Here is a 19,454-nt window from a genome sequence, read left to right on the forward strand (position 1 = left end):
TCTGTCTTTCTCTCTGTCTTCTTCTCACGCTCTTAGCGCTCAAAATGCAGAAGTAAACTATCTACTTCCTGTAATGAGTGTCTTCTCCTCATATTTTTCTCTTGCAAATGACCAAATTTGTAAGTTTTTGTAGGTGGAGCATATTAGCTTCCTTTTTCTTTATATTCAAATGTTTTTTGCATTTTAAAAGCAAGCATCTGGAAAAAGAATTAACCAGTCATGGGACCAATAAATGAATTAAATCCCCATTTACTGTACACTAGCACATACACACTTTAAGATGGCTCTGAAAATGCAATATGAATATCAAACAGTCAGCTTCCTTTGATTGATAGTCATATGGAGGATTGTTCCACTTCTAAGTTTGCTTGAATTACTTTAATATCAGAATATAAAAATAAACTACAGAGACGTTAAAAAAATACTGCGTATCAAACATTAACAGGTGATATTACTTACTTATTCATTTTTAAAAAGATGTTAAAACAAGTAAAACAAATAACACATTCAAGTGCCTGACAGCAAGTTTATCAACCAAAATGTATAATATAATGTATTTTGCTCATTTATAGTCCAGGCAGCTTCCTTTGCACACAGGCTAACTTACTACTCCCCCTGCTGGACAAATTAAGCTTTTACAACAATAATTCCGGAAAATCATCATAAAATAGTCAAAAATTGATGTACAAATTAGAAGTAACAGGATATATTAAATCAGATAAATTGAACATCAGTTATCAATGTAAAAAAAAAACTCATGAGAGGACATGTTAACTTTCACTCAACATCAGCAGACACATCACTGAGCTCAATAAAGAGCCTGATATTAAGTTCATTAAGGATGTCTTACTTACCACATCTCTTTCTGTAAAAAAAGCTATTTATAGAAATGAATCCCAATTGCTGTATCGTAGTCACAGAAGCTATAAGGTTTGTACTGCAAAGACAAATTCCCCACAGATATAAACCGTGAAGGCTAATTGCTTTGCTAAAGCTTTATCTAATCAGTAATGAATGAAATGTAATGATATGAACACTGTGGTTTCTTATTTGTTGGGTTTGTTGACAGTAGCGTAGAGGTTGCTGGGATCAGTGGAGGCTCCAGCATAAGAGGAGGAAGCTTTCACAGTGCTGTAGGTCACTGCATCATCATCATCATCATCCTGAACCTGGAAAACAAAATCACACATAAATTGCACATAATAACATGACAAAGCAAAACTCAACATAACTTAACAGACGCTGGGAGATCTGAAAGTCATCATTGTGATTATATTTAATGACTGATATTTCCCTGTTGATCTCCATCCTGATGGAACTTTTCTCTTCCTTTATGGCAGTATAACCAAACACTCAGCTTACCCGGGCTTTACTGTTGGTCTTCTTGGTATAGCTGATGGAGGCGTAGGAAACACCTTCTTCAGGATCAACCTACACAATGAAGACAACACAATGTCTTCTCAAGAGTTTCTGTCTTTCTGCCACATTTTGGGGCAGAAACATAAGTAAGAGTAATGTTGTCGCCTACTGGGTGAAGTTTGTGATCTCACCGTGTCCTGACTGGTTTCTAAACCAGACTGAGTCACTGCAGGGTTTACACTAAGTCCCTGACTCATCTGTGTGTTGTTCCCTAAAATACAAAAAAGAGAGTCGACTTCAGATTCAACACTGAAAATCCAGGTTTTTCAGAAAAACTTTAATCTGTGGACTTTCTCACCTGTAGTTTTCTTCCGTCTGATGGCCACCACCACAACAACAGCAGCTACTATGACTGCTGCTGAAGCCGCAGCGATTAACAACCACCAAACTGGAACGGATGAAGGTTCTGAAAGGTAAGTGAGATTCATTTTTATGATTTTAAAGATCAGGTTTCTAAGTTTGAAGTTATTTTCTGTCCTATTTTTATGACTCAAGAACAGATGAAAGAAAAGTTTTTTGTGTGTTATGATTCATGAGTTTTTTGTTGTAATAGTCATTTAGGCCAGAGGAGGGCATAAGTATACCATGACCCCATGTTCTAAATTGGACTGAATCATTCATGTTTTCTTCCAGGTGAGTTTTAATTTCTCTATGCATTATAAATACAAGGTATATATATTATTTGTTAGCAAGTTATGACACATTACTATCATTAACTAATTAGACAAACTAAACAACCCACTACGTTCCGATAAAGTTGTTTTTCTTGCATTTCTAACTCTGAATGTCGTGTGTGAGTCTCACATTCATACTTTAGACTTCAAAAGAGAGAGATAATGTAAAGCAAGATACACAAAATATCTTGGTGGAGCATCTGTGGCTGCAGGTGTTTTGGTTGTAGTTCTTTGAATTGTTGATTTAGTTGTTGTTGGTGTGGCGTTCACACCTGGACAAATGAACAGTCCAAAATTTGTACACTTAGAAAATACTTTATGTTTATAATCTTCAGTATCTCAATGAGAAAGAATTTCATCTTAAAACTTCAAATCTATAAATTACACAAATATTTTGGTTTAAACTTTACATCAGTGTGAAGTAATTTTAACATTTAAAAGTTATGTTTTGAGTTGTTGTTTAAAACTGTCCACTGAGTCAGCAGGTTTAATATTTAACAGCAGCTGTGGAGAATCACAAAATGTTTGTTTTTTTGTTTAAACTAAAGTAACATTTGCTTCATTACTGTGATCATAATGATTGTGATGTTTCTCTGGAAGTTCTGGCTGTAGTTGTAGTTGTTGTGTTGAGATAAGTCATCTTCTTCCTGTGATGTTTATGTGTCACTTCCTCTTTCTTACTCTACTGCATGTACAGTCCAGACATTAAGTATTTGGACAGTTACAAATGTTTTGTTCTTCAGGCTCTGTGCTTCAGCACATTCAGTTTGAAATAAAATAATAGAAAGTGCCAAGTCTCAGCTGTAAATGTTTAAATAAATACTGTCTGGACTGTATGTAGGCAGTGATCAGCTGTTTGACTCTGAATTTTTTGCAGCCAAAAACTGGTTAAAGTTAACATATTCACTTCTGACAGTGTAGTTTTCCCTCATCCACTGTGAATGACACATTTATTGATCAGTAATGTGACGGGCAACCAGCACTGAAGAGATCAGAGGTCAGAGGTCACAACTGTCTGACAAAGATCGTGTGAAATCACAAGGTAAAGAAATATTTTTCTGCATTCAGAGCAGCCATATTAAGATTCAACAAGTGCACACTGTGTTTGTTCCCACTATGTGTTTGTGACAATGACGCATTTGACCTCCTTAAAATAAGAATAGGAAGTTGAACGTGTGAAGATCGATGCTCTCAACTGTTAGAGTCTGTACAGTAGTTTGTGTTGTAGAGACATTTAGTCTGTTTTATTCTGTTTTCTGTCAGGTGTTGAATTCACTGTGAGTTGACAGAGTTCATCCCATTTTCATCCAAACAATTTTACTTTACTTACATCTGTAACATTTAGTTCTGTCTCCTCCACAGTGACGAAACTGTTTTGATCAGCAATAACAGAAGCTACAGACAGTCAGAGGTCAGAGGTCACAGCAGCCTGACAAAGACTGAACACACTGAACATGTAGGATGGAGACCTGATTATGTGTCACTGATTATTAATGAAGATGAGTTGCTCAAAATGTGTCTCATATACATTATAAAATACAACATATCAGACTTTGTCAGGGATACAATTATAGAGTACTTGATTAATTTCCATTAATAAAATGTTTTATTTTTGTAATTTGAACTCATTAAAAGTCTTTGGGAAATATTGTCTAAATCTACTAGTGTAGATAACTACTAGAGAGAAAGTCTAAATCTACACTAGTAAACAGCTGTTTTCAGCAGTGGTTAAATACATTGAATAAAATGTTGAATACATATGAGTGACTTTGCTGCTCACCTTCTTGTATTGCTGTTGATCTTGTTGTTTCAGGTTCTGACAGATTAAATTAAAACCAATAAACTTATTGTAAACATTGTGTAAACCCATTCTAAAATTTAGAATACATAAAATTAACAAATGTAGTTGTTTGAGTAGAGTGATTATAAACAACTTGTAATCTTCTACCTGGTTTCTTACCTGACAACTGAGGACTGAAGTTATACAGCTGCCCTTTTCCACTGCTGAGATCTGTGATATTACACTTCAAAAACGTATAATTTGGTGTGTAAATAAAATGAGAAGTCAACATCAACACAGAGGCAGAACAGGTAGATTGTGATGTCTTTGCGTCTCTGGTATTTATGTCTTTTCCTTTATACAACCACTTCACTGTGTGTCTGCACCCATCAGATGTCGACACAGAGCAGCTTAACTTCACATTATCAGTGTCCTTATGTTCAGTCACTGGTGAAGATGGAGATATTGTGAGAGAAAGACAACAAGAGTAAAATTAACTTCATCACTGTAATCATAATTATTGTAATGTTTCAGTATATTGTTCCAACAAGACAGTTTGAGCTGAAAACATTATAATGTAAATACTCACTGCTGACAACAGACAAATCAACCACAAAGTCTGGACCTCGTTGTTGTCCTGATCTGTCGAACTGTCTGCAGGTGTAACGACCAAAATCCTCAACTGTGACCTTCTTTATAACCAGAAAACAGTTCGCTGTAACACTCAGTCTGTCTGATTTAGCTTTGGCATTTTCACCAATCTGCCCAAGTCTAATCAGCTCTACTGTTGCTGTGTTTCTTGAACCACTGAAGATCCAGGTAGTACTGACACATTCATCCTGATCAGTCATCACATTTTCACAGGACAAAGTGGCTTCATCTCCATCTCTGACAGTGATGTAGAGGAACGTTTGTCCAGTTACTGCTATTGAGAATTTGAAAGAGAAATGTGATAAATGAACTGAAATAAGAATATGACTGTAGTGTGAATGTTACAAACAAACAGCATATTTGACTGTCTCAGTAAAATTAAAGTTGGTAATCATGCAGATTTTGTATCTTACCTGTAAACTGAAGCCCCAGAATCAGAAATAATAACATTTTAATCCTTCTGAGTTTAACCATTGTGCTTCTCTGTCTTTCTCTCTGTCTTCTTCTCACGCTCTCAACTTTCAAAATGCAGAAATGGATTATGTACTTCCTATCATGAGCAGAGGGGCTCCTCCACCCATTTTTCCTCACTTGTAACTGTTTTTAGGGTGGAGCATATTAGCTTCCCTTTTCTTTATTTTCAAACGGTTTTTGCATTTTACGAGCAAGCATCTGTGGTATCTGATAAAATATCTATATACATATAGGATTAGATATTAGAGGAGTTCAGGGTGAATGTCTCCAGTGACTCACCTCAAAGGCCACAACGCACTTCCTTTCCACTGTAAAGTGATTCACTTAGTACTTTCAAAATGTGAACATTTTTTGTGATCTTTTTTTTGCTCAGTATGAACATGAGGAATGGTTACAGCAAGAAACAGCTTTAATGTTCATTTGGGCTCCTGACTCGTGTTTTAAAGTGTATTTTTGTGTTTAAATGCAGCTAAATCAATGTCAGTTTGAAAATTACAGAATATTTTGCCATTTACCAATTAGACAAACCAAACAACCCACTCATTTTTTATGAAGTTGTTTTTGCTAACTGTGAATGTATACAGTAAATAGGCTGGACTGAATACAATAATATCACTGTCCACTGTCAAGTGTAAGTCTCACATTCATACTTTAGACTTTAAAAGAGGGGAGAGAGAGATATAATGTAAAGCAAGATACACAAAATGTTGAGTTAACTGGCAGCACAGTAGCATCTGTAGCTGCAGGTGTTGTGGTTGTAGCTGCCTTTGCGCTGCTTTGAATTGTTGATTTAGTCGTTATTGGTGTGGCCTTCACACCTGGACAAATGAATAAAGCCCAGAAATTGTACACTGAGAAAATACTTCATGTTTATCATTTGCAGCATCTCAACCAGAAAGTATTTCATATTAAAACTTCAAATCTATAAAATACACAAATATTTTGGTTAAATCTTTACATCAGTCTGTAGTAATTTTAACATTTAAAAGTTTTGAGTTGTTGTTTAAAATTGTCCACTGAGTCAGCAGGTTTAATATTTAACAGCAGAGTCGTCCATCGTTTTAGGAAGTTTTGGCTAAAAGCAGCATCCACAAAGGTTTTAATGGTGATATTGAGAAGAGTTTAAAGAGCAGCTGTAGAGGATCTTAGTGGATCTGGAGTGTTGAGACATCTTCTTCCTGTAATTTTTGTGTGTCACTTCCTCTTTCTTACTCTTACTCATTAGGTATTTGGACAGTCACACATTTTTTGTTTGTCAGGCTCTATGCTTCAGCACATTCAGTTTGAAATAAAATAATGGATACTGTATTAAAGCGTTTCATCTTAAATTTGAGCAGCAACTGTAAATGTTTAAATACGTACCGACTGGACTGTATGTAGGCAGTGATCAGCTGTTTGTCTCTGAATTTCTTGCAGCCAAAAACGGGTTTAAGTTAAGGTATTCACTTCTGACAGTGTATTTCTCCCTCATCCACTGTGACTGACAGATACATTTATTGATCAGTAATGTGACGGGCAACCAGAACTTAAGAGGTCAGATGTCAGAGGTCACAGCTGTCTGACAAAGATACTTAGAAACTGGGATGTTCTGTCTCCTCAGTAAACTGAAGCCCCAGAATCAGAAATAAAGACATTTTAATCCATCTGAGTTCAACCATTGTGCTTGTCTGTCTTTCTCTCTACTTCTCACACTCTTAACTCTCAAAATGCAGAAATACACTATCTACTTCCTATAATCAGCAATGTGTCTCCTTCTCCCATTTTTCTCAATTGTTGATTACCAAACTTGTGGCATATTCGGTTCCCTTTTCTTTATAGGCCTATTCAAATGTTTTTGCTTTTTACAAGTAAGCATCTGTGGACAAAGAATTAACCAGTCACCGGCCAAATAAAAGAAACTAAATCTCCATATAGACGGCATAATTAATTGGAGCAAGCCAAGGGGCTTCATCAGTTCTTGCGTGTCTGACTGGCACAGACTGGTCAGACATGTATGAAGCCCAGGGGATATCAGGCGTACCGTCTTCATAGACCTATAAAAAGTCCAGAACATTCACAGACTAACAGCTAGAGGAAAATATTCACATCAGAGAGACGGCATGATGTGCACCCCTCTCCACAAACCAGCAGTGGACCGTTTCGTGACACTGTGGCATACAGAGAAAGTGTAGTACACATCACAGAGAGTCCACCTCTGTTTGAGACCAACTATGACTTGCCTATGACTATGCCTCCTAAATTTGACCAGGAACTTCCTTAGTGGAAACGGGGATAATCACATTATAACGTAATTCATGAATGTTATGTTACCCCACATTTCCTGTTTTTAAAAAAAAAAGAGCTTTCTATATTTTTTGACTCATTGAAAGATATCAAATCTAAAAAGGCACAGTGTCTGTACGAGCATTTGTCTGTTTTTTTCTTCCTCTTAATCAGACCCCAGAAAATTGTAACTGATTGTTTGTTTGTTTTTTCTCCTATGGCTTTGCAGTTTTTGTTTTTGTTTTTTCTGGTGTTATACTGTATACTTTATTGTTTTTGCTCAGTCACAAAGTGCATTTGTGCTGGAAATTGTTCTGCTTGTTAGATTTGTCTTCACTATAAAGTTAAAAACTAAACTAAACAAACAACAACAAAAAAACAACCGAGCTTCCTGAAAGCTGGGATGTGGTATGAGTAGTTAAATCCACTAGATGGCAGTAAGTGCAACATATTGGATGCAAGCTGCCTTTAAACATCAGAGAAGAAGAAGAAGAAGAACAGCGCTTCCGTATAGAGGAAGGAGCTGCATGTTTTCTTTTAGTTCCGGTATTACAACACAAGGACGCTCTGACACAAGATTTCACCTTTAATTTGAGCAACGTCAAGTGTTTGTATTTGTTTATAAGAGACATTAAGTTGTTTTATCTACCGAGAATCTAAAGGTAAGTTTATCTTAAAGGAGGAGTACGTAAAGAGAAGTTATCATTTTATTATTGAAGGATAAAACTGCTGTAGTTCATGTTTATAACGTCTCAAAATGAAGATGCTGCTATGTTAATGGATTTAATTAATATTTAACATTACTTTACTCCAGTGGTGGAAGAAGCAATGTAAAAATACTCCATTGAAAGTCATGCATGAAAAATCCTACTACAGTTAAAGTACGGGCTTGATGTAGTATACAGTATTACAGTAAAAGTACTGCAGTATTATGAGTGATGTAGTATACAGTATTACAGTAAAAGTACTGCAGTATTATGAGCGATGTAGTATGCAGTATTACAGTAAAAGTACTGCAGTATTATGAGTGATGTAGTATGCAGTATTACAGTAAAAGTACTGCAGTATTACGAGTGATGTAGTATGCAGTATTACAGTAAAAGTACTGCAGTATTATGAGTGATGTAGTATGCAGTATTACAGTAAAAGTACTGCAGTATTATGAGTGATGTAGTATGCAGTATTACAGTAAAAGTAGTGGTTTGGTCCTCTGACTGATATATTATTATATATGACATCATTAGATTATTAATACTGAAGCTCACTCTCTTTCTTAAAGCCCAAGATGACATCTTGAAATGTCTTTTTTTTTTGTCCACAACCCAACAATATTCAGTTTACTGTAATAGAGGACTAAAGAAACAGAAAATATTCAGATTTGAGAAGCTGGAACCACATTGTTATTATTAAAAGTGACTCAAAATGATGATTCAGTTATAGATGATAGTTCAGTCTCTGAGCTGCGGTGTTATGCAGTGATGACACTTTCTCAAACAAGTTCAAGCTTCAAGTTGCAAAATTAAATAAGAGGCTATGTGGAAGGAAGGAAAATGTGTATAAAGTTGTGTTTGTATGTGTTGATCTCTCTTACAGATGCCTCCCAAACCTCTGGAGCCTCTGGCCAAGAAACTCATGAAAGGAGTGATCGCATTGGAGCTGCTGGGCGTCTTCGGGGCCTACGCTCTTTTTCACAAGATGAACAACAGTCAAGGTATCGGTTACATTCTGTGAACGAATCATCGGTGTTAAGACTCACGCTGAAGAGCCATCGAATAGTGAATATCATTTACCTTAACTGCAGAGAGTACCGGGGTTTATTTAATTGAAACAGGTGTATATTAGATTACTAATTTCCCTTCTTGCTGGTCCCAGAAATGCTGCTTATATGAATTAAACCCTTTTTGGGCCATTTGGGATCAAAAGAAACAATCAGTCGCTTATTTCCACATCCAGCAGTTACTGATCAACATTATTATTCATTTGGAGTCGTGTTTCTGTCCACCTGCTGAATGTAAGTCCAATATTCACTCTCTTTTAGCTTTGTTTTTGATCTCTACCAACTCCTGAGGGAAATATCTGGCTCTTTAAGCTGCTAAATGTTCCACTATGTTCACCAGCTAGTCTACAGATAACTGTGTCTGTTTGCTGTTTGGGGTTGAGCAGGTAGTGTACAATGACTTTTTACAGCTCTTTTCTTAAAACGACGCTATGAGAGCGCTAAGAGTGAACCAAAACAGTAAAGTTGGAGGAAAGTGAAAAAATGAGCTGAAACTCACTTATATATTTGAGAGAATTTACTCTAAAAAGTCGTATTTCATTTCCTGCTCCTGCAGATTTCAGGAGCACAATGAACAGGAGGCTTCCATCAGTCCTTGAAGGTAAGAGCAGCAGATGAAGATATTCATACTCTATCATAAATATACCAAATCTCTGTCTTTGTGTCGAGATCAGACTGACAGAAGTTAAGAGGAAAAGGTTTCATTAGAGGCGACAATCCAACATGACACTGATTGAACTGAAGATTCACTTGTGCATATTTATATAACCTTCAAAATTTGAAACAGCTCTGCTCTTCACATCAATGATAAAAAATTGAGGGTTAAGTGCAGTTTAAACAGATCTTATTAATATTGATAAATGTGACAGGAAATAAATGATTGGCTCAATACATAATGTACCAAATTGGACTGTGATCTTTGACAAAAAACTTAAATATAGCTTCTCTTCAGATCATGTCAGGGTCTGAAAACGAGTTTCTGCTCTGTTTCCTCCCAGTTTACTACCAGTCCAACGAGTGGGCCGGCGTCTACGGCATCCGAGAGAGAGACCACGAAGCCTGGGCGGCCAAACAGGACTGAAGGTGTCCGTCATTTTACAGTCCACACAAAAACGCACAGCGGCTACTTCTTCTTCTTCTTCCCGAACATCTTGCTCCCAGTCCTGGCCGAACGTCTTCTTGTTAAACGTGGCCTTCTTCTGTCGCAGCCTTGGATCCAGTTGTCACGTTGAGACTCCCACTAGAGCTGCTTCAGGCCTGAAAGGGGACATCATACACTACCTCTGGTCTCAGGAACCGGATACAACATTGTAATCAAAGTCATTTAAAGCTGTTTTAACACCATTTTTATGTGGATGTGTATGTTTAAGGAGTCGCTGTAGTCGTTCCCTTCTCAGCTCAACAACACTGTAAAAGGACGACAAAATCCACAAAAATGTAATTTAATTTAACAAAGAATGTTGTTTAAAGTTGGAATTTTACACATGAAGAGTCTCCTGATGTGATACAGATCAGAAGGCAGTTCATAACTTTAAACACCAGTTTGATCATATAATAAGTAATATTTGTCATATTAAGGATAATATCAGTATTGTGTGTAATTTGAGTCCATCTCTCAGCCCTAATTTATTCATGTAGTGAGTGTTTGAAGCAGATTTTGTCTCTGTGGAGAAGTTATTAAATGTTGCTGGTATCCAGCAAACTCAATAAAAACATTTCTCTCATACATGTATTTTTCTTTTTTTAATGTGATGATCGAGCTTGATGTTGGTTCATGTGTACTCTAGTCACAGCTACAGTAAAATATATAAAATCTAATTCAACCATATTAAAGTCTGTTCATCTACAAGCTGAACATGTAACTAACAGGACAGGACTTAAAAAGATAAAGATGAGTTGATTTTCCTGCTGTAAAGGACTGATCAGCTGATTTTAAGTGAAGCCCCTCTCGGACACACTTCCCTTTATGTTAATCTGAATGTCTCAATAACACAAGTAATACTTGTTCAAATAATAGCATATAGTATTTTTAAATATCATTATTATATATATAATATAAACATTTTTTAAATCTGCTATTTACCCATATTGTATGTGTTAATGGGGTTTTTATTTCAAATCTATTTTTAATGTTGGAAAATATACAGGAAAAAAAAAAACATCTTCAAACTGGTGTATCATTTGTTTTTATAGTAAAACGGATACAGATCCAAGAGTTCTCCAGCTACACACACCTTTACTATGTTGTTTGTATTAACTCAGCTGTAGTTGCAGGATTTCGCCAGCAGGTGTCAGTGTTGTCACAATGCAGCAAAATATAATCAACTCTTGATATCGGGTGAGCAGAGATCATGCAGGAAAAGGAATCAGATTTACCTGAGAAATGTCTTCAGGTAAAAGACAAAGAGTTGAAATAATAATGAGAAGACAGCAAAGATTTTCAATGCACTATTAAATTAATAACTTAAAAAATACATATTATATTAAATATTAAATATTCACAATTATTCATTAAACATCCAGGTAAAAAAAACAAAAACAAGATGGTTTTTTTGTTATTTCTTTTTCACAGAAAAACTTCCATCTCTCCTCTTTTTCATCTCTTCCTCATTTGTGGGTTTGTGGAGATGAATTTTCCATCATGTGGACTCAGTTATTCCCGCAAGTGAGTTAACACCTGCTGTAGGTTCGATTAAACGGAGGGTCTGAGGCCTGCAGGTCTGTTCTGCTCCCTCAGGACTGACAACAGACTTCCAGCTGTGCTTGACTCAAATAGGAGATGCTATTTGCTCAGCTGAGCCACAAACACATCAGGATACAGCAGCAGGAGTAATCTGAGTGAATTTGTGAGAGATAACATCAGTTTTTAACACAAATTTAGCTCAATCCTATATGGACTTATGATTTATGCCTCAAGTTTGTGATAGAACATTTTGAGATTACATACAATCATTCATATGCACATGAGTTAGATCCTTCCATGCATTTATATATTTTAACACCAAGTATCCTGTATATAATGTTGTATTTGTGCTCTTTTTTTGCACTTTTGTTTCATCCTTTATTTTAGTACCTTTTTATATGAGCTACTCTTTCATTACTTGTATAGATTTTAGCACTTTTACTCAAATAGTTGTGTTCTTTCTTCTGCCTGACGGTCTTACTTGACTCATTGAGCAACATTGGACTGCAAAAAAAAAGGGGAAAAAAAGGAAAAGAGGGAAATATTTGAGGTTGTTTGACGTTCACAAAGGGAGGACAAGTTGTGTGTGTGCAGAGAGCATGGTGGTCCCACTCCTCTCGTCCCCTCTACCTCGGCTGTGTGTACCATCCGTCCTGTCGTCCTTTCAGATTCAGCAGCAGGTAAACACACACTGTCAGACCACAAATAGTAACAAGGAAGACCCTGGACAGCCTCCATTCTGCTGGTCTCTATAAGGATTTACCAGCATGCATTTCTTGTTCGCTTATGCACTGGTGTCTATATGAACACTGAAAGAGGTTTCACTTGCTATAATCTTTCCCCCTGATCATTAAAGGATAATTCTGGTTTTCTGTATTTTCTATATTTTTCTTCTTGTCAATAAATCTCATGTTTGGATCCAAACCAGCAATATGAGTGTATCCAAAGCCTGATATATTGTATTCCTCCGTGCCTTATACCTCTGCTGTTGTCCAAAAACAATTAAAGACACATCAATAAGTCACACCTCTGCACTGGGTGACATGTTCCTTCATTATGATGAGTTTGGTCTCTAGAAACGTCTCCGAAGACTAATAACAGTGATCATGTTTTCAGTCTCTGGAGAGTAGTTCTATGTAAAGTGGTTTGCAGCTCCATTTCACGACCTCTTGACTGAAGCTCGTTGAGAAATTTACAATGTAGTACAAAGTCAAGAGGTTTTGATATGTAGCACAAGATGCTAATGAAGCTGTAACTGAACAATGGTCCTGGACATGCTCAGTGGTTACAGAGATCTACTCTCTAGAGACTGAAAACATGATTACTGTTAATAGTCTCTGGAGTCGTCTTTAAACAGACTAACATGACCAACTCAGGGGTGGCCCATGGCATGCTGTGTAGCTGTACTGGTCACCAAATGAGAGGGATATGTTTGTTTGTTTTGTCATTTACTTTTCCCTTTTCCCCTCTGACTTCTGTAGTTTTTTATTTAGTTTGACAGCCACCAAACTAAATGTACCTCAGACACTGCCATTGAATGGTGCTTTGACCCCAACATGCCGTTTTGTCTGGAGGACTAGGAGGACTTTATCTGGCTGGAGGTACTATTGTTGCATTTTTTTTGGAGGGCTGCAATCTAAAATGTTACATATAGAGCACTAACATAGTCAGAGCTGGCCCTTCCCAAACATGTCACCCAGTGCAGCAGTGTGGCTCATTGATGTGTTTTTAACAATATTGCAAACACAGGTCTGTTAGTTCAATTTTGGTTTGTATCTGAATGAGATTCATTGACAAAAGGAGGAGTTTCCAACACACTGTGATGTGGGACAAAGTCCACAGTCCTCATTTTGTGGACATCGCCTCTGTACTGGTCTCTCGTCATTGGTTTCAAATCAGACACAGAGTTGATTTTAAGATTATTGTATTATGAGAATTAGTACCAGTTTATCTTTCTGAACTCCTCATCCTCTCAGATCTGCTGACCAATCACCGCTCTTCATTCTTCCTGTTATAAAATCCAGAGGTGATCAGGCTTTTTATATTATGTATTATTTATTATTACATTATTTCACCTTATGCTATGATTTGTATATTTCTTTATTGTTCATCTTATTGTTATTGGTCTCTTCTTTACTGTTATTGTTTCATCTGTATCTACATTAATTTATCTGTACTATCTGGTTCTAATAAGCCTGCATGTTATTTAAATGATAGTTTTTTATAATGTCTGTGATTGTTTCATTGAATGTGTGTGTGAGCATATATAGTAGCTGTTGTGTGACTGTGACTGAGAACAAAGAACAGTTTTATTGTGGTCCTCCTGTGTTTGTTATCTGTTCTCAGGTTCTTGATCTCAGTGAGATTTCCTGAGTAAATAAAGCTTCACTAAACCAACTAAACCAACTGCTTATTGTCTGCAATGACAATAAAGTTGAGTCTAAATGAATCTGGAGGCTATAAAGAGTAGGAATTTAAAAAACTTTAGAAACAGAGTTACAGAATGCTTTATAGGGGACAAAGAAATGATTTAATGGTTTAATTACTGTGGTTTTATTTTTAGACTGTGTGCTTTTAGATTTTTGCACACAGAGTATTTTTATTATTATTCATATATATATATACATATATTTGTTCAATTTAGTACAACTTTTGGGTGATTTTAGTATTAAGATTTTTTTGTGTTTCTATCTATCTATCTATCTATCTATCTATCTATCTATCTATCTATCTATCTATCTATCTATCTATCTATCTATCTATCTATCTATCTATCTATCTATCTATCTATCCATCCATCCATCCATCTATCTATCTATCTATCTATCTATCTATCTATCTATCTATCTATCTATCTATCTATCTATTAAAATGAAATCCAACAATGTGTGGTGTAGAGAGTAAAATTTAATAAAATATCAAAATTTGACTAAAATAAGATAAAATCTGTAAAAAGAATAACATAAAACATAGTAGAAACATGGTGAGCTATGATTAATTAAAGTTTTTTATAAGGTAAGTTTTAAGTTAAGTAATAATTTAGTAAGAAAAGTATTATTATTATTCTTATAAGCAGGGTGAATGGGATACTATTACTACTAAAACAACAACAACAACAACAACAACAACAACAACAACAACAACAACAACAACAACAACAACAACAACAATAATAATAATATTTCAAACACACACAAAAAATAAACCTTTGGTGTAACGTGAGGTATGAAGTCACCTGAGTGACGTCACGCTGGACAGGTAAAGCCATCGTTCACTGTCACGGTTTCGCGGGTCAGACGGCGGTAGGCCACAGGGCGGGAGTGTCGTGGTGATGTCAGAATATTCAAATCAAGATGTGAGCTCGAGGAGGGTCTGAGGGACGAACCGGATTGGCTACTGGCCCTTCAGTAGCGCGAGCGCAGGTGTCAGCGTCACTCAGTGAGCAGGAACCGTCCCCGCGGTCACAGTCGCTGCTCGCTGCCCGGCAGCTGTGCGCCTGTCCCGGGTCAGAAGCTGTAGGATACACCGGACGGAGACAAGCTGCCAGCTGAGGACCGGCGGGTGTGTGTGTGTGTTTGTTTTTTCCGCGTCGCGTGAAGCTGCTGGACGGTTGTTGAGCTGGAGCGTGCACGATGCTGAGCGCAGTTAAAATGGAGGGACACGAGCATCCAGACTGGAGCAGCTACTACGGAGAGACCGAGGTCCGTGCACGTTACACCGGGAAAAACATCTGCGTGAACTCCGCTGAGTATCAGACAGATTATTAACTCAGTGATTAATGATCGATTAGAGGCAGATAGTTTCTCTGAGTCAGAGAAGATAAACTCTGATAAGAAGCATACATTTACATTTAAGGGTTTTAACATAATGTATTTTTTCTTACAGGCCTAACAGTATTTCACTCATATCCTTCCACGTGTTAAAGAGTTAAATACGTTAAACTAAATATCTCAAGTACCTGAAAAGATTTTTGGATCTATTATTTTACAATTATAATATTAATTGTCGTTAGGCTTTTCGTTTTTTATGATCAGTTTGCATAATTAAAATCGACTGTGGTTAATTTGTAACTTTTGCCCACGTTTCATTTCTGTAGTGAGATTAAAATATATTAGAGGTTCGTTGAGAATAATTTTCGATGTGAATTTTACAGCAACAACGAAAATATCCACAATGAACTCTGAACAAAATTCACCCAATCTGTTTTTTTATTGAAAACTTTCGTTAAAATAAATCTTCAGCTTAAGTTCATTCATTCAATTTTAATTTAAAATAGGCTGTCAATACATATTATTACTCTTTAAATACCGTAGCCTATTTTTTTCGTATTTAATAGTTCAAAATTGACATGAAAACACGCTGAAACTGATGACACCGTATTTAAAATGTAAATTAAAAAAAAAAAATTGTGAAAAAAAAGAAGAAAAAAAAGACTCGGTTTTAATTAACTGCTTTTCTCGAAACAAGTTAGCCTCCATAAAAATGAAATTTCACCATTTTATGTTTGTAAGATTAAATTATTCGACTTTAGTAGACGACAGTGTGTTTTAATGGGCGTCAAATGACTCATAACTGCACGCATTATGCATTTTATTATCATTAGTTAACAATAAAGATATAGGCTATAAGAAGCATCAGTGTTGATCACATCTCCATAATATTACATCATGAATAATAATAATAATAACCCTATTTAATTATAAGATAGGGCCTTATCATTAATCACACTGAAGTCCATTTACATTTCAGGATTTGAAGAAACCCGGACGGATTTTTCTACATCTTTTTTAAAAATTATCCATTATTTTTCAGCAGGATTCAATATTTTCTTTGCCTGGCTTTAAAACAACATTTACAATTATGTATGAAATTATGAGACTACATCTCCTGGAAGTAATTATAATGAAAACTCAAGAAAGTTTAGTTCTGTTGAGTCTTAAATAAATTGTTATTTTTCCATTGAACGAAACGCTCAATTTAGATGAACCTACAAAACCTGTTTAGCCTAAATAACTATAGAATTTAAATTATTCAGCTATTATAGACTAAAGAAGTCATTCATGCTTTCTATGTTGCTTTAGTCCGTATATTCTTACAATCATGACGATCCTGCTTGAATCACCTGTAATCAACTCTAATTATTAATTGTGTTGTTTATAAAACTCTTATTAGTGTTATATAATGTAATATATCTGCATTCATTAACACTTGTTCTGTCTCTCTGTGTCTCAGTGTTACACCGCAGCAGCAAACATGAACTCCGGTCTGACCATGAACTCCGTGAGCAGCTACATGAGCGCGCCTGGCATAACCAGCACCGGCCACATGAACGCACATTCCTATATGAACCCAGTTGGAGTGAGCCAGTCCTCCATGTCCACCGGGGTTTCTCAGAGCCCCGGGGCCGTGCAGGCTGGAGGCGGGATGACTGGCCTGAGCATGAGCCCGATCAGCCAGCCGCCGTACGGGAACGTGCCGGTGATGAGCCCGGTGTACGGACAGGCCTGCAGCATCAGATCCAGAGATCCAAAACCGTACCGGCGGAGCTACACGCACGCCAAGCCGCCGTACTCCTACATCTCCCTGATCACCATGGCCATCCAGCAGTCCGGCTGCAAGATGCTGACGTTAAACGAGATCTACCAGTGGATCATGGACCTGTTCCCGTTTTACCGGCAGAACCAGCAGCGGTGGCAGAACTCCATCAGACACTCGCTGTCTTTTAACGACTGCTTCATCAAGGTTCCCCGATCCGCGGACAAACCGGGGAAAGGCTCCTTCTGGGCCCTGCACCCGGACTCCGGGAACATGTTTGAGAACGGCTGCTACCTCCGGCGGCAGAAGCGCTTCAAGAGCGAGAAGAGTTCCGGTTCAGGTGACAAGGAACCGGGGGCAAAACCGGGCTCGGAGGGCGGCTCGGTCCCCAGCAGTGGATCAGACTCCCCTCACTCCTCTTCCTCCTCAACTTCCCCTCCGACCTCCAGTGCGGATGTAAAAGGAGTCGACTTAAAACCTTGCCGCGCCAGCCCCGTGCGTGTGCCCTCCCCGCTCGCGCACACACAACACCTGTTCTCCCATCATCATCATCATCATCACCCGCTGCTGCTGCACGAGGCCGCCCACCTAAAACCACCGGACCACTACCACCCTCACCCTCACCCTCACCCTCACCACTACTCCTTCAACCACCCGTTCTCCATCAACAACCTGATGTCCGAGCCGCAGCACCACAAGCTGGACCCGGGGGTGCAGTACGGAGGCTACGGCTGCCCGGTGTCCGGTGCGCTGGTGGCGGCCAAAACCGGCCTGGATCCCATGCACACCGACACCAACTACTACCACGGCGTGTACACAAGAGGCCCGTAATGAACTCCTCCTGAAATATACATCTGACTTTTGTACATTTGTAAATGTGAGAAAGTGTTTTGTTGAAGGCCTGAAGGATTTGTCATTAGTGTGTTTGTATACGTGCAACAGATAAACATCTTTATATGAAAAAACTTGATGTTTTTATTTAATTTATTCCAGTTTTTCCTTCCAATTTACCTCACAAAGGTGTGGTTAGCCTTTTAAATACAGATGCATTATTTGGGCAGTAAAAAGTGGTGGAAGAGGTATTGAGATCTTGAATAAAAGTAGAAATAATACATTAACCCTTACATAGGCTATTGTTAATACTCTATAATATCTAGTTACTAACTCTCTAAATTTCTGAAATGTAATTTTCCCTCGTCAAATATCTCATCAGTCATCAATAAATGGGTGATAAATGGTTAATGAAGCTTTCAGAGAGCAGACTGTATTATTTAGGCATTAGAGTTTATTAAAAGCCTATTAAGCATTTCATGGTCTAATAACAGGAGGCCATTAGAGCCATAGTAATTTAAATTTTTGAATGTAGATTTTTGAACATTTTAAATAAATACGGGTCAAATTTAACCTGAAACACTCTGTTTGTACAAAAATGTGTATTGTTGACCATAAAAGTGCATAAAAATGTATTCTTAAAAAATATTTTCTGATTCATAAAATTTCAGCCCCAAAAATGTTTAGGGTGTTTTTATTGCTCTAAAATGTAAAAATGGGTCAGATTTGGGTGGCTGTAAGGGTTACGTAACAGTACAAAAATATTAGCTGAAAATTTTACTTAAATCATTAAAAGTATGTATGCAAATGTACCCAATCTGTTTATTATATACAGTGCATATGAAAAATATTCACTTTTCCAATTTTTCATGTTGTACTGTTTTACAAAAACAGATTTCTAATGAATGACAAACAAGTGAAACCAGATCTCTAAAGTAATCTAAAATCAGTACAAATATGCAAGTAATAGCTAAAAACATGTAGTAGTTATTACTGCAGTGTAGTAATAAGACCAATGCAAAAGTAGCAATAGTACACTAAATAGTCCTTTAACAAGTAAACATGATGCATTCATAGTCATGCTTATGTGAAAATACATAAATATTAATTGCAAAATTACAAATATCAAATACATTCATCTGTTTTACTTCTGGTATCTACATCGGGGGGAAAATAGTGTAGTAGTGGAGTAGAAAATACAACATTTAGCTCTGAAATGTAGTAGAGTGGAAGTATAAGGTATCTTCAAATGAAAAGAATCAAGTCAAGTACAACAAAATAGTAATCAAGTACAGTATTTGAGTAAATAAACTTAGTCATGTTCCACCAGTAAGAAACAAAACACACTGACAGAGAAATGACCCGCCC

At 36.9% G+C, this 19,454-nt stretch overlaps 2 protein-coding genes across 4 annotated transcripts; both read left to right on the forward strand.

The window, feature by feature from the left end:
* Positions 1-7,816: 7,816 nt before the first annotated feature.
* LOC133997758 (protein CEBPZOS-like) lies at positions 7,817-10,763 on the forward strand. 3 transcript variants are annotated; one of them, XM_062437465.1, is made up of 4 exons: positions 7,817-7,922; positions 8,854-8,971; positions 9,594-9,638; positions 9,979-10,763. In XM_062437465.1, exons 2-4 carry the CDS (start codon positions 8,854-8,856, stop codon positions 10,116-10,118), a joined length of 303 nt encoding a protein of 100 aa, XP_062293449.1. In that variant the 5' UTR covers positions 7,817-7,922; the 3' UTR covers positions 10,119-10,763. The 3 variants fall into 3 exon arrangements, 2 of the variants coding, with proteins under 2 accessions (XP_062293449.1, XP_062293450.1); XR_009927310.1 differs by lacking the exon at positions 9,979-10,763 and having other exon boundaries at positions 9,594-9,962; XM_062437466.1 differs by lacking the exon at positions 7,817-7,922 and having other exon boundaries at positions 8,709-8,971; positions 10,036-10,763.
* Positions 10,764-15,135: 4,372 nt separating this feature from the next.
* Positions 15,136-18,839, forward strand: LOC133997788 (hepatocyte nuclear factor 3-beta-like). The gene is made up of 2 exons (XM_062437496.1): positions 15,136-15,421; positions 16,953-18,839. Exons 1-2 carry the CDS (start codon positions 15,353-15,355, stop codon positions 18,084-18,086), a joined length of 1,203 nt encoding a protein of 400 aa, XP_062293480.1. The 5' UTR covers positions 15,136-15,352; the 3' UTR covers positions 18,087-18,839.
* The last annotated feature ends 615 nt before the right edge of the window (positions 18,840-19,454 follow it).

Source organism: Scomber scombrus, chromosome 17 (genome assembly GCF_963691925.1).
Source record: "Scomber scombrus chromosome 17, fScoSco1.1, whole genome shotgun sequence".
NCBI classification, from domain to species: domain Eukaryota; kingdom Metazoa; phylum Chordata; class Actinopteri; order Scombriformes; family Scombridae; genus Scomber; species Scomber scombrus.